General features: G+C 45.5%; 1 protein-coding gene across 4 annotated transcripts in view; it reads left to right on the forward strand.

Moving 5' to 3' along the window:
* The window catches only part of Adam12 (ADAM metallopeptidase domain 12), a 315670-nt gene that overhangs the window by 203872 nt on the left and 97210 nt on the right, over positions 1-14588 (forward strand). For 3 of the 4 annotated variants that reach the window (XM_027409112.2, XM_027409111.2, XM_035442148.1), the window contains one exon: positions 6176-6252. The exons of the other annotated variant lie outside the window; for it this stretch is intronic. In XM_027409112.2, coding sequence (XP_027264913.1) covers positions 6176-6252 — 77 coding nt within the window. The remainder of the gene's footprint in view (positions 1-6175; positions 6253-14588) is intronic. 4 annotated transcript variants of the gene reach the window in all.

Here is a 14588-nt window from a genome sequence, read left to right on the forward strand (position 1 = left end):
CTGGTATCTAATATGAAATCCCTCACCACTTCTAAGGAGATATGGAGCTGGACCTTAGAAAGGGATGAGTGTTTAAGTCAAGGGTAATCCCTTCTAGCAGGTTAGTTTCTCTCACCCTCCTCCATTCATTTATCTCATAAAAACAGTCTGAGCATGGGAAAACCATTAGTGGGAAAGAGCATACAGCATAGTTTGACTTACACACATGCCACTTGGGGAATCATGAATATGACTTACATCTTACAGACTACTTCCCCGTGCTATGTTTCTTGGATCTCTAAAACTCTGAACAATTAATTTCCATCCAATTTACAGATTAAACACTGAGACTCGCAAGTCTCGACCCAAGACTAGCAGTCCAGGTTGGTTTCTGTGGCATCACAAGCATAGACACATGGTTTCTGGGCTTGGCATGTCAGGAGATCTCAAAAAACATAACTGATTCCCTCATCTTCTCACACAGATTCCAGCACAGCTGAGTAGCTGCCGTGGACCCCGAGGTTAGGCCTGTGCAGTCAGTCACCAGGCATGATTCTTGTCAGAGCTGGGGAGCAGAGCTAGCCCTGGGAGGATGGGGTGCTCACTGTCTTCTCAACAATGCCATCCTATGCACACACACTCAGGGCTAAGCATGGGGAAAACAGCTCTGCCAACACACAGGCTACAAAGTCACCATTCCCCTTGCTTGAGTATGTGCTCTGGTTAAGCCTGGCCTGACGAAATGTGGACTGGCTTGAATGCATGTAGACACACCACACTCATACACATGTTCTCTCTCTCTCTCTCTCTCTCTCTCTCTCTCTCTCTCTCTCTCTCTCTCTCTCTCTCTCGCTCCCTCCCTCCCTCCCTCCCTCCATGCCCCTCTCTCATGTGCAGATTTTTCTCTACCTTTAGCTTTGGAAGTGACTCCTTCCTCCTATGTCCTGCAGCAAAATGAAGAGTGCAAGCTTCCCTTATAGGGGGAAGCTTTTTTTCTCAAAAGTAGAGGCTTGTGAGGGGACAGGGCATTTGTCTCCAGCAGTGAGGCATAGTGGGAAGCCTGCTTGCCTGGAATGGAAAGGCCTGGGCTTGAGGTCCTGCCATGCCACCAGCCACCTCTGTGACCATTAATGGCAGTTTAACAATCATGACCTCAGTTTCCACTTCCTTGGGCAAGAATTTAGCTAGAAAAGTAAGATTGGCCTTAGACGGCCCCAAGCATCCTTCCAGCTAAAAACACCCTGCCTTCAAGCATTGAGTCAAAGAGGTTCACCGTGTTGCCTATGCCAGGGGTGGCTCAGGCCTTGGTAGCATGTTGAAAACACCATTCCCTCAGCATGCCCTCACAGACTCTGTCTGCTAGACGTCCTTTTAAATTGCAAGGTTGGACCACTTTTGTAACCACTTCAGCATATAAAACCCCCTTCTTTCTAGTCCTCAGAGAGAGGGCTAGCAGGGGTTTGATTTGACTTCCTGCAGGGCATGGAGTTGAGGGCTACCAATTTTCAGGTTCAAGAGTTGTTACTCCAGCTTCCTGTTACCCACCATTAGGTTTGATTGATAGTATTAAACAGAAGGAAAATGGTATTTTACTGGAGTGGGGAAATGCATTCGGTTAAATAATAAGTATATAAAATGCCCAGTTAGAGCTTTTGTGAAGGGAGAGATGTAATTTTGTGGTTGTGCATGTTCAGGAGTCTCTTCCACACAGGGTTTCGTTGGGAAAAATAGAATGCATTGGATCAGCAGAACAAAGCAAAGACAATGGTCCTAGGAGGGCATGGTCTCATTCAGAAACATCTTTAGAGTTGGGAGGCTATGCAGTTCAATGCTTTGGGGAAAATCAGAGAGAAGACAGGGCTGAGGTATGAGAAAAGCTGTATGGAGATCAGTATCCACAGATACCCAGCAAAGGCCACTGTGGTAATGCAGATCCAGTGTTTCCTGGGCCACAGATCTCCTCTGAACACTGGCTGCTTTCATGTTCCCTGCTGTGTGGCACATCTAGAACCTCTGGGCCAAGTGTCCATGAACCCAGAAGATCTGATTGGTTCCTGCATCTGAGCATCGTTACATAAGGACCACCGGACCTCAGACACAGACACACACTGGCCGGTGGACCACAGTGGGTTTTGCTGGTCTCTGATCATGGCACTACCTGTAAAGACCCCTTTGCCTCTGACCCTGTCTTAGGAGTCAACTTCCCAATGGTCAGAAAATAATCTCTGCTGCTTCCATAATCCAATTTCCCAACCAATAATGTGGTACGTGAAGGGGCCAGCTATGTCTTTCTGAGTCATGAAATTATCCAGACAGTGAGTCACAGCACCATCAAAATGAAATCATGTTCATTTGCATGTGGTGAGTCATGCTGAAAAACTAAGATTCAGGAAATTGGAGTTGTCTGGAAGAATCTGGTAACATTGCCTTGCAGTCGAAGAGATTAACCCATGTCAGGAGTGAGCAAGGGGCTTGGGAGCTGTCTAACTCAGGTAAATTGAGAAATAAGTTGTGAACTCTCATGACAACTAAGACGAGGAGGGTTGTTGACTTCAAGGAATGGTTTATGAACACCAAACTCCACTTCCCCTGCTTCATAAAAGTGATATTTCAAGTTATTGAACTGGAAATTAATTTGATACTAATTTGTTCTCAGCTCATGGCTTAATGAGCTTGTATTCCGGTATATTTAATTAGAAAGTACACTTGATAAATAATCCATTAACAACAAAGCCTGAGAACAAATGAGTCCCAAATTTCAGGAGTCGGTAATTATTGCCACCACTTTGCTTTCCATCTCCTCTCCCCAAATAAGGGAAACTCTACAATGGATCTCAAAGGTCAGTGTTCCTGGTTACCTGGGCATCCTAGACTCCAACAACAGCCACTGTCCTTTCCTATCGAGAATCACCTTCCACTTTAACATGCCTTCAAGTCATGGAATACCCCACCCCACCCTGTATACCACAGCCTGAGAGGGGACCAAGATCCTCTGATGCCCTGAGATATTTCAATCCAGTTACATGCATCCCTGTGGTGAGCAAACTTTTACATGACTCCTGAGAGAGAGAGGGAGAGGGGGAGAGAGAGAGAGAGAGAGAGAGAGAGAGAGAGAGAGAGAGAGAGAGGATATCAGAGCCATTCAAAATCTACACAGATGGCAAGGAGATACACTCAAGGCTATGTCTCCTCTCCTTGATATTCTACTAGATATCCAATGTGGCTGGCTGGGCAGCCCCAGTCCCTTTCAGTACCCCCCCCAAGTGTCTTGGACTAAGCCACTACCTATTGAAGAGGACAGTCTCATGGAGGAGAGACAGATCACCAGGCACTCCACATGCCTGTGTCTGAATCTCCTACCCTCCTCCCTGAACTGTGTGCTCCCTCCATTACCCGCTGCCTGTGCAGGTTTCCATCTGCAGGTAATTCCTTCTCCAGTCCTGGCCTCTGGACACCAGCTGTCCATACTGCAGTGTGTGCAGTGAAATACTCTTAGGCAAGAAAAAGCAGAGTTCATGATGGGACCTGGAAAACATTATGCTGGATGAAAGAAGCCAGGCATGAGGCCATGTATTGCAGGCTTCTATTTGCATGAAATGAACAGAGCAAGCAAATCCATGGAGACAGAGAGGAGACTTGTGGTTGCCAGTGGTACTGAGGAGGGACTGCTGGACTCCAGGTGTCTCTGTGCGGTCATTAAAATGCTCTGGAATTAGATAGTGGTCATCATTGTGCATCCTTGTGGATTTCAGTGATGGAGGACTTCAGGTACTCCCTGTACTCTAAACAGAACACCATAAAAATGCTGACATGGTGTGCTTTAAAATAGGGAGATGTGTGGTATGGGGATTAAGTCTTCATTTTAAGAGAGAATTAGCTCTGTGGGATATCCAATTGCCATGCAAAACAATTGTGATTAAAAGAGTGGTGTTGGCTTAGGAGTGGACAGTTGAGCATTCCTCGGTGGACTGTAAAACCGAGAAGAGCCATGGACATACACTGAGTATTCCCATATGCTCTGGTTCGGATGGCTCATGTGCTTGAACACTCAGTCCCCAACTGATGGGACTGTCTGGGGAGGTTGCATAACCTTTAGACATGAGGCCTTGATGGAAGATGTGGGTCTTTGGGGCTGGGCCCCTCTTGGCTTGCTTGCTGTCACACATGGGAGGCAGTGGGAGCTTGCTTGCTGTCACAGGTGGGAGGCAAGCAGCATCCCACTGCCAAGAACTCCACCATGCCTTCTTTGCCATGATGGACTATGAGCCAAAAGAGATCCTGACTCCTTAAAGTTGTTTCTATCAGGTCACAGAAACAAGTCAAGGGCACAGCACATGACAGAGTGTGGAACCCAATGAACTGTGTTGGACAACACCTTGGTGTAGGGGAAGTTGTACACACCCTATATTTCCAGGACGGAAATAAATCCTGGTAGAGTAAAGAGCCAATCTCAAGACCATGTAAACAGGAGAAAATGCAAGGCATATACCCAGAACCCCAAAGATGTCAGAAAACTGTGGGAGTGGGGTGCATGGAAGACACTTGGATTTATAAAGTCAGAAACGCTGGGCAATGATGTTCAGGTTAAAAGACTTTTCTTACACAATCATGGGGCTAAAATATTAATATCCTGAATATATATACATATAGAGACAGACTCTAAAATCAGTAAGAAAGGTTGAAACAGAATCACCTGTCTCCCTGCAACTTTCCCATCTCCTTCCATCCTTTGCCTTTCAGATGACCCAAGAATTTTATCATTATTTTACATGGTTGAGATGGTCTTAGTCAATTTATCATGCTGTCATGGCTTTCCCTTTGTCACTCAAACTCATCTGGTCTTTTTTGTTTGTCTTTTAATTTTTTATTGTGTGTGTGTGTGTGTGTGTGTGTGTGAGAGAGAGAGAGAGAGAGAGAGAGAGAGAGAGAGAGAGAGAGAGAGAGAGTTTGTGTGTACCATATGCATTCAGGAACCCATGGAGAGATGGGAAAAGGGTATCAGATTAGATCCCAAGAACTGAATCGCAGATAGTTGTGAGGCACCAAGCCAGTGCTGGGAACCAAACCTGGGTCCTTTATAGTAGGTAATTACCAATACGGAGTCAGGTAGAAATATAAGGGTATTTAATAGGGAAAAGCCTTACTTACAGAGCGAACCAGCCAGCCGGTGGTAGTCTGTACAGCAAGAAGCAAAGAGAAACCGAAACCGAAAACGCAGTCCCCCTACTCACTCTGACCACGCCCTCACAAGCCCTTAGATACTCCTGTAGCCAGCCCCTAAGAAGGCGTGGCTACAGCTTGCCCTACAGTCCTTGGCAAATGCTCTTAGCCACTGAGCCATCTTTCCAACCCTGGTCCTTTTCCAGAGCAAAGCAGAGATAGTCTTTGTGAATGACTGTCACCACCAGGTACCTATGAGCTGACATGGGTATGCTAGAGGCAGGCTGAAACCTGACTGTCACTTAGAAGAGATGGTTGCTTTCCTGCAAAGAGCCAGCTGCTGGCATTATGGATACCTGGAAGAGGAGTGCTCAGTGTGAGCAGCCATTCCTGGCCAATCAGCTGCTGAATTAGAGCTCTGACCCAGCCTTCTTTTCGACAGCATGATTACCTTGAATCTGGACAGAGCTCTGTCTTCCTAGGAGGCCTCTGTGCTGGGGTCACTTTGGGGATTTTTTTTCTTCTGAGACCTCCCTCAGTGACCTTCCTACTGAGCTAATTATGGGTGATTCTGAGAATTCTCTTTATTCTGCTCCCATCTGCTCGGCTGTTTCCCTAAGCCATTGATTCAGGCCTGGGTTTATTGCATTTCACAGTGTGCTTAAATACCCTATCCATTCCCTCATCTCATTACCAGAGACAATTTACACGAGGGTAAACCAAGGATGTCAGTGCCATTTGTTCTGCTGCTGCATCTTGTATAACCGTGGGCATCAGGGCTTTCCTGGGGGGTGACAGGTGAGAGTGGAGGCCAATCAGGCATGTCAAAACCCTACTGATAATCTCTAAGCAGGTCTGACACTCTAACCATAGACCCTGGCAAGTCACATTGGGCTTAGCAGTAAACACTAAGACTACCTGTATACTATGGTATAACATGTCCTATAGCTAAAGCAAAGAGAGGAGACTAGAGGAATCTGGATTATTCTAAGTGGGAGGAAGATGTGTTGACTGATTTCCCCTCTCTCCCTTTCAGGATCACTGTTACTACCACGGACATGTGCAAGGAGATGCTGCTTCAGTGGTCAGTGTCAGCACTTGCTCTGGTCTCAGGTAAATGGACATGACCATGGAAGTTCTGATTTAACCAACCCTAGACCACCCCATCTCTCTGCACTCACTCAAAGGCACTGAGAGCAGACACAGTAGCCTCACAGCACAGGTGCTCCTCAAGCTGGGAGAGAAGGAGGAGGCCTGTGCAGTTACTTGCAACAGCACAGCTGACCTGGGATCTGAGTTTCTCCTTCATCCCCCACTGCACCCCTTGCCTTTAAACTCTGTTCTCAGACTAGGGTGTAGGGGATGGGGGCCTGAGAACCACAGAACTAGCTGGGTTTAGGCACTCAAGCATGGCCTGGGGCTGGAGCTATGGCTCAGTGGTAAAATGCCTAGCTACATAAAACCACAGATCCAGTCTCCAAGACTGCCAGAAAATGAAAGAACACAGGCATTTCATGAATGATCTTTTGTGTTCATGGCCCTGATGCTTAAAACTTCCAAGTTCTAAAAGATGGGAAATTGTTTATTAGCACCATAGCTGCTGGCTTAATCAAAACAGATTTAAGCCCCGCTTCTCCCTGGGAAAGAATAGAATAGAAATAATTTAACAATGACCAAGTTAAGTTGACTTCAGGCCCACCTGGGCAGGGTTTCACTGATGAGCTATGACTAAGAGTAGGAAATTCTGACATTTTGTCACCCTGGGATTGATTACCTACTCTCAGCCCTGTCCTTCCAAGTCCCAGCAAGTCGACACCAAAGGACTCTTAGGTGCTCCTGGAGAAGCTACTTGTCTGATAAATTTTCACACTTGCTTTTTTTTTTACTACATATGTGTATTGAGTTGTGAACTATCAGCTTTTATCCTCAAAGTCCTAAGTGGCTATGTCTGGGGCACTAGAGTGGGGCTCCAGGGGCGGGAGGAGAGAAAAGGACCTAGAAAATGTACCATCTTAAAGTGACAGGGTGGGACTGATTTCTATGTCTGCAGTAGCTGCCACCTCTGTAAGTTCTGTGAAAGTTTGGAGAGAATGAGACACCAACACACCCCAGCATACAGACACAGAACAATACAACAAGGCTTCACACACACAAATGACATGATGCATACAATACACATGCAATCAACACACACACACACACACACACACACACACAAGTGGTATAATAAACACACAGAGGCAATAAACACAACAGCCTTAATGTGGAGAGAGAGAGAGAGAGAGAGAGAGAGAGAGAGAGAGAGAGAGCACCCACTATGATTCTGTAGTCTCCTGTCATTCCATGCAGTGTCCTATTTGGCTCAGGTAGGGTTTTTCTGTTCCTTTGCCTGCTACATAGAGTCCTGTTTTACATGCATGTCTCATTTTTCCCATTTGTGCACATACATGTGTGAGCTTCAGTGGTTTCTGCCTTTTTTCAGTTGTAGGCAACACTGTTCTCAGCACCAACTGGTTGTCATGTGAGGGCTAAAGAGGGCGTGGCATGTGGCATGAAGGGCTCAAACTCCCTGGGACAAGTCATATGCCTGACCCTTCTTTTTTTTTTTCAAAGAGCTGCCTCAATTGTCATGGTGATCCACAGAGAATGTGGGCTCCTTTCTTCACAGCCTCCCCAATGTTTATCACATCTCATTTCTTCTGAGTGTTTGGCACTGGACTCTAGGGCTGTGTCCACAGCTGTTCCTCTCCTTTACCCCTGCTCAGACCTGCTCAGGCAAGAATAGCGGCATGTGAACATGTGATCAGGATGTTCTTCTAACAAGCCACAGTGTTCACGACACTCATGTTATTGTCATTTAATCCTGTCTGTTTCTGGAGTTATTGTATCTAGAGCATGCACACACACATACACACACACACACACGCACACGCACACGCACACGCACACGCACGTGCACACACACATACACACACACACACACACACACACACACACACACACACACACACTCAGGTGCTGTGCCTGTGTGTGAGAGTGCACTTGGGCATGTGGGTGCACACACGCTGCATATGTGTGTTGTTTTACACTTCTTTGACATGGCATTGATGGAAGACCGTTGAGCTTCAGTGCATTTGTTGGTCTGAGAAAGGAAGACAGAGTCTTTTTTGCGTTCAGTTCTCTCTGGCTATTCACTTATTCAAGGGATGCTACTCTGTCCTCAGTGCTAGTCTATGTCTTAGGGATATAGCAGTAAATAAACTGTGTTCCTCAGAGAGCACCACCTAGGAGGGAACAAGGGACAGAGAGAGGATGACACAGGTGATCACAGAGAAGGATGAAGCTGGGCAAAGAAGGAGAAGTTGCCCAAGATGTGAGATGAAGGTGGGGCACAGGCATTGGTGGGAATTGGGGAATATCAAGCACACACTCTGGGGTAGAGCAGCAATGTGGCCAGGATGGCTGGAAAAGGAAGAGGGAGGCAGTAAAGGAAGATGACATCATAGGAGACAGCAGAAAGAACGTGGTGATGAGGTCTGATACAAGAGAAGGAGTTTGAGGGTACAGGGGCCAGGGTTCATAAAAATTAGGACCATAGGAGAGATACGAGTGGGCCGAGCTCAGTAACAAACTGAGTGTCCATGTTGTCTTCTCAAAGTGCCTTGGTTTGGTTATGACACATCTCTCTCAAAGACTTATATGTTGGCACATTTGGTCCCCAGCTGTTGGTGCTGATTTGGAAGGTCACAGGCCCATTGGAGGTGCAGCCCAGCTGTAAGAAGTGAGTCACTGAGCAGGAAGAGGCTTGATTTTATAACCCCTCCTGGCTTCCAGCTGACCTCCCCTTCTGCTCTCTGATCCACCCAGATCTAAGCCACTCCCACCACTTACCATGAGATTGTACCCTAAACCATGAGCCAGAATATACACTTCCTGTTGGAGGGTTCTTCTTGTGGGGTATCTGATCACAGCAACCAGAAAAGTAGTATGCGGGGTGGCGGTGAATAGGTCATTGGGGCATATAGACTGAGACCAACGGCTAAAGCACAGTAATCAGGCAGCAAGCTAGCTGTGGGACAGTGGACAGCTCATCCACTCTGAGCTCCATTCTCCTGTGTTTCCCTGTGGTGAGAGCCTCTGCCCCTGCCCCTGCCCCTGCCCTGCCCTGCCCCTGCCCCTGCCCCTGCCCCTGTCCCTGCCTCCCAAGTGCTGGGGTTAAAGGGGTGTGACAGCACCACCCGACTACTATTTGATTTTTTGACAAGATCTCACACAACCCAGGCTGGCCTAGAACTTGCTATGTAGCCAAGGCATGCTTCAATTTGTGATCTTCTTGCCATAGCCTCTTCAGTGCTATGATTACAAGCACATGGGGCACCTGGCTTCTGTTGTCTACCTTCAGGCCTTGTGAGTCCCATGAGTCTTTTCCTTTCTCCATGAGGGAGTAATGATGGCAGTCATCATCACAGGCAACCCAGAGGAAACAGCTGTACAGGATACCCGAAGAAGACTAGCTGCCCCAGGTGCCCCCATGTCACTCTGCCACCATACACTTCATTGTTCCTGAGCTGCCCATTAACTGTCGATTCCCACACACTCCTACAAAAATACAGGTAATCCTCATATAGCAAAGTCACCCAGACACAGCAGTGCCTGCATCAGCACCCACCTCCCATCCCCAGCTCCTGGAAAACATTCCTTTCCCTAGCACAGACTCCAGAACTGGTGGCTGCAGAATGTCGTGCTGTCACCAACTGTGTCCCTAAGCCCCATCCCACACCCAGATCTTTTTGCCACTCTAACACAGGTCACTCGTTAACAGAGAAATCACAGACCCATGCTGTCAACTTTATCTATCAAGCCAAGAAGCAGGCTGTTGTAGCCAATCTACAGTGCTCTGACAGAAGAATCAATCGGGGCTGGAAATAAAGAAAAACTGTATTTATCCGGAGTTGCACCAGCGGGATAGACATTAAAAAAGAAGATAGGGATAAATTTTCTCCTAAGTATGTTGTATTTGGAAACATAGAGACCCAAGGGCATGTGGAATTCAACTAAATAAGGTGTCAAGGGCTGGAGGTGTAGCTCCATGGTAGATCTCTTGCCTAGCTCCCGTGAGGTCCTGGGTTTAATTCCTAACACCACACACACACACACACAAAAAAAAAAAAAAAAAAACTAATAAAATCAAAATATCAGGATAGGAGGTTTATTTGTGCCTATTGAATAAGCATATACATTATTCTCCTCCTGAAAGTTTTGTCTTGATTTTATTTCTATTATATAGCAAATATAACACCACATTTTATATATTAAATGCAGAAGAAGTCTCTTTCCATTCTATTTGAAAATAGTTTTCCATGTGCTTTCCACAAAGGAGAGTTGACCAATGTCATTCCTGGAATGTAGGGTGACCACTGTCATAGTTGCTTTTCTCAGTGCTATGACAAAATACGTGACAAAAGCAACTTGATGGAGGAAGGGCTAGTTTGAGTTCACAGTTTGGGACTGAAGTCCGTCATGGTGGGAGAGGCTAAACAAAGCCTCAGCTAGTGACAGCAGGGACATGAGCAGCTGGTCACACCGCAGCCATAATTAGGAAGCAGAGAGAGATAAATGCTTATAGTCATCTTGCTTCCTCTGTGGTGAGTTCTTTAGATTCAGCTTGGTCCCCAGCCTGTGGAATGATACTACTCACACTTAGGGTTGGTTTTCCTCACTGAAACCTCTCTGGAAATACCTTCAGATGTGATTCCTCCCCTTTTTGAAATCCAGTCAAGTTGACAATGAAGATTCACCAGCCGTCATAAACCACCATAATCAGAATAACAATTTGCATTTGGCAATCAAGAGTAACACAACCCTTGTGGGATGGATGCTGTGTGGATGCAATATTATTATTTATAATTTGACAAATCAAATTGAAGGAATCTGACCATATATCTCAACTGAGCGTGTCCTCTGGCTGTCAGTGGCCTCTGCTGATCTCTGGCACCCATTTTCTTGTGCACATGTCATTCCACAGTTTCTGCCACCATTCCCACCTCTTCCCTGTGTGTTACCTTCTGTCCCTTTTAATGACATGTCCCCAGAGTTGGGCCCCACTCTCAGAACAAGGTCATTTTAAAAGATAGGTTTTTAATTACATCTTCAAAGACTCTTTATAAACATGATCCATTCAGACACTAGAGTTTATCCCTTAAGACATCTCTCTCTGTTCAACCCCCACCCAGAGTGTCCTCGGGCTCTCATTATTTCACTAGTGACACAGGCATATGTCATCTGTTTTATAGGATTTCTATAAATACTAAAGAGGACAATGTATTCAAGAGCCTGGAGATCCAAAATTCCTGAGGACATGGACTGGAGAGATGACTCAGTAGTTAAGGCACTTATTGCTCTTACAGACAACCTAGGTTTGGTTCCCAGCACCTACAAGGTAGTTAACAACAGTCTATAACTCCAGTTCCGGGGAATCTGGCTCCCTCTTCTGGTTTTTTGGGCACTGTATGCACACATATGTGCGGGCAAAATATCCATACACATAAAACAAAAATAAATAAATACATTTTAAATATCTTGTACCAGCAGTGTTTGTGATCTGCCCACACTTAGGATTTGGGGCTTTCCAACTAAGAATACTCAACCTGTAAATAATATTTTTCAATGCTTTGTAATAATTTCATCTTCAGTATCTTGGTCGTGCATCTCACACTGGTGGCACAGTACATTTGAAATAGGAGCCACAGGCTGGCTGTCTTTGTACCTAACTCAGCACTTGGCACATGGCTGTGGCAATCGTGGTAATGCTTGCTTTGCTTGTGCATGAGACATTCACATCGGAGTTGGGTCTGAAAATAAGCCTATGCTAATATTGCTAATATTAGCTAATATTGCTGCCATAGCAGCTTATCAAACATACATGAGAAAGGATATTACTTTTACCCATGAGCTCTTCCAGAAAAAGGGATTGAAATGAAATTTCATGCCAGCTGCATTTCTGTCTTATGATTGACAGCATGATTCAGAAACCAAAAGTCCTTCCTCAGGAAGTGCTGTTAGCAGCATGTCACTGAACTTGCAGGAATAGTCTGTATTTCCTCATTGTTGTCTTATGGCAGGGAGTCGGGTCACTTTCCTGCTTGCCTGGGACTAATAAGCAAATGATAAAAATAACAACATTATTGCCTGATGGACCCTTGCTTCAGGGACTAAAGTCTGAATTTTCAGCACAAACCCTTAACATTGGGGGAATATAAATCTGATGTGTTTTCCCACTGAAACCTAACAAAGCCAGCTTAGCGGTTTGATAAATTCCTCTTCATGTCCATGCAAGGGGAAAATAACAATACTTTAAAAATATTTCCTTTGTTATGGGTTTTGTTGGTTTGTTTTATTTTGTTTTGTTTCTCACAGGGTCTCATGTAGCCAAATGCTGGCTTCAAATTGTCTGTGTAATCAAGGTTTGCCTTAAGCCCAGCTTCACCTTCCATCTCCCAAGTGCAAGGATTGTGCAGGCTGACATGGTGCTTAGAAGGGAATGAGCCCAGGGCCTCTCGCCTATCACCAGCCAGGCAACATCTCCAGCCCCAGACTTGGAACCTTAGGGAAAGGCCATTGATTTTCACTGCAGTCGCTCATCTCTTGGCTCTCTTTTTCTTCTGATGCTTCATTCCTGGTCCCTGTTCTGAGAGCCTGACTCTTCTCTAAGCAGTGCTGATAGTAATGGGAAGGAGTGTGCCAAAAAACACAAGTCTAGGATACACAGGTCAGTTGGGGTCAGATCCCCAGATCTTCCTTGGGCTACCTGGGACCTTAGACACTGGGAATGATGACTGGAACTTCAGCTGCATGAATATCGCCACAGTAATAGGTATAATCAGGACAGATTCCAAGACGGTACCCACAGTCTCTGTCTTTCCCCAACACTGGCACATCGTCTTGATTTGGGCCTTTCCTCCCTGTGTGCCAGAGGGGTTAGAACCTCACTTTCAAAATCTGCTAGACTCAAATTCTCTACTCTGAGATTCTTCCAACTTGAAACTTATAATCAAACATTTATGACATCCAATTTAAAACAAATTGCCTCCCTTATCTAACTTGGGGCCAGAGAGGGCTGTGAGAACATCACATTTCTACATCTCAGAAACCTTGAGTGCTTGAATTTTGGACTGTTCTTTCCAGAGATCTTTACAGCTAAATGATTAATTATGCCCAAGATAGTCCAAAGCAATTATTTAATTATGCTGTATTGTAGGTTGCCAACTGTGTGGAGCAAAGGGGAGGCCTTCACCGCTGTTTCTCAACATCTGGCCTTTGGATGACTTAAAAGATAAAAGGAGATATGAGAACATTTTTATGACCAAGTAACAATTTCTAGAACTTTCCACTAAGTAGAAAAAAAAACTTTTAGCAATTGGCTTCTTTCTCATGATCAGAGCACAGTGCCATGTTTCATTATCTGTCCCCAGCTGACTGGATGGCTAAGAATTGAAGAAAACAGCAAAAAAGCACATGGTATTTTTTTTCTTAATTTGGGTGTCCTAAAGTCAGCACTAATGAACAAAAATTCCAGCCACCCATTACAAACTTAGAAATGTCAGTTTTATTTCATGAAACATTTCAGTGTAGGAGATGCAGGCTGCCCCTCATAGCTGTAGCCCAGAGTGTACCTGGGTCATGGATCTAGGCATGCTCACAGATACTGTCTTGGGTGGGGGAGGTGAGAAGCTATCTGCAGCTTCTTTTCATCTGTCATGGCATATGAATGTGGCCCAAGCTTCTTCAGTTACTTCCAAACTCTGTTGGCTCCCTCACTCTAACAGTTAGTCATGACGATTTTTGCCAGTGTCCTCCACAGCTCTCACTGGTTTCTAACTGCTCTATGTCTGGGTGCTGTCCTCTCACTTGGGTGGGGGGCAGTGAATATCCTAGCAGTGATGTGTGCCTCCCACTGCCTGTGACACCTCAACAAAGAGTTGGTAAAAGAAGCAGCTGATGCATCTTGAGTGAGTTACTGTGTATTTAACACTCAGCCCAAAGAGATAACCTAATCAATCAGCCCTCTTCCCTCCATAGCATTTGCATATAGAAGTATGGCCAGAAGGAATAGTTATGATCTAGAGAGACATCTCAGTTCATAAAGCACTTGCCTTGCAGGTGTGAGGACCCGAGTTTGTTCTCAGAGCCCATATAAAAAAACCATGTGTAGCTTTGTAAGTCTGTAATCCCAGTGCTGGGAAGGTGGAGACAGAAGGATCCCTGGGGCTTGCTAGATAGCTTGTCTAACCAAATCAGCAAACTCCAGGGTCATTGAGAGACCTTGTCCCAAAAAATGAGATAGACTTGAAGAAAACAGTTGATGTCACTTAATCCTAATGCTTCTTTATTAATATTTGCCCAGCTGGTGTGTCTACTGGTGACAATGTAATACTGAAGTCACCCACTAC

Source organism: Cricetulus griseus, chromosome 3, assembly GCF_003668045.3.
Source record: "Cricetulus griseus strain 17A/GY chromosome 3, alternate assembly CriGri-PICRH-1.0, whole genome shotgun sequence".
Taxonomy (NCBI): domain Eukaryota; kingdom Metazoa; phylum Chordata; class Mammalia; order Rodentia; family Cricetidae; genus Cricetulus; species Cricetulus griseus.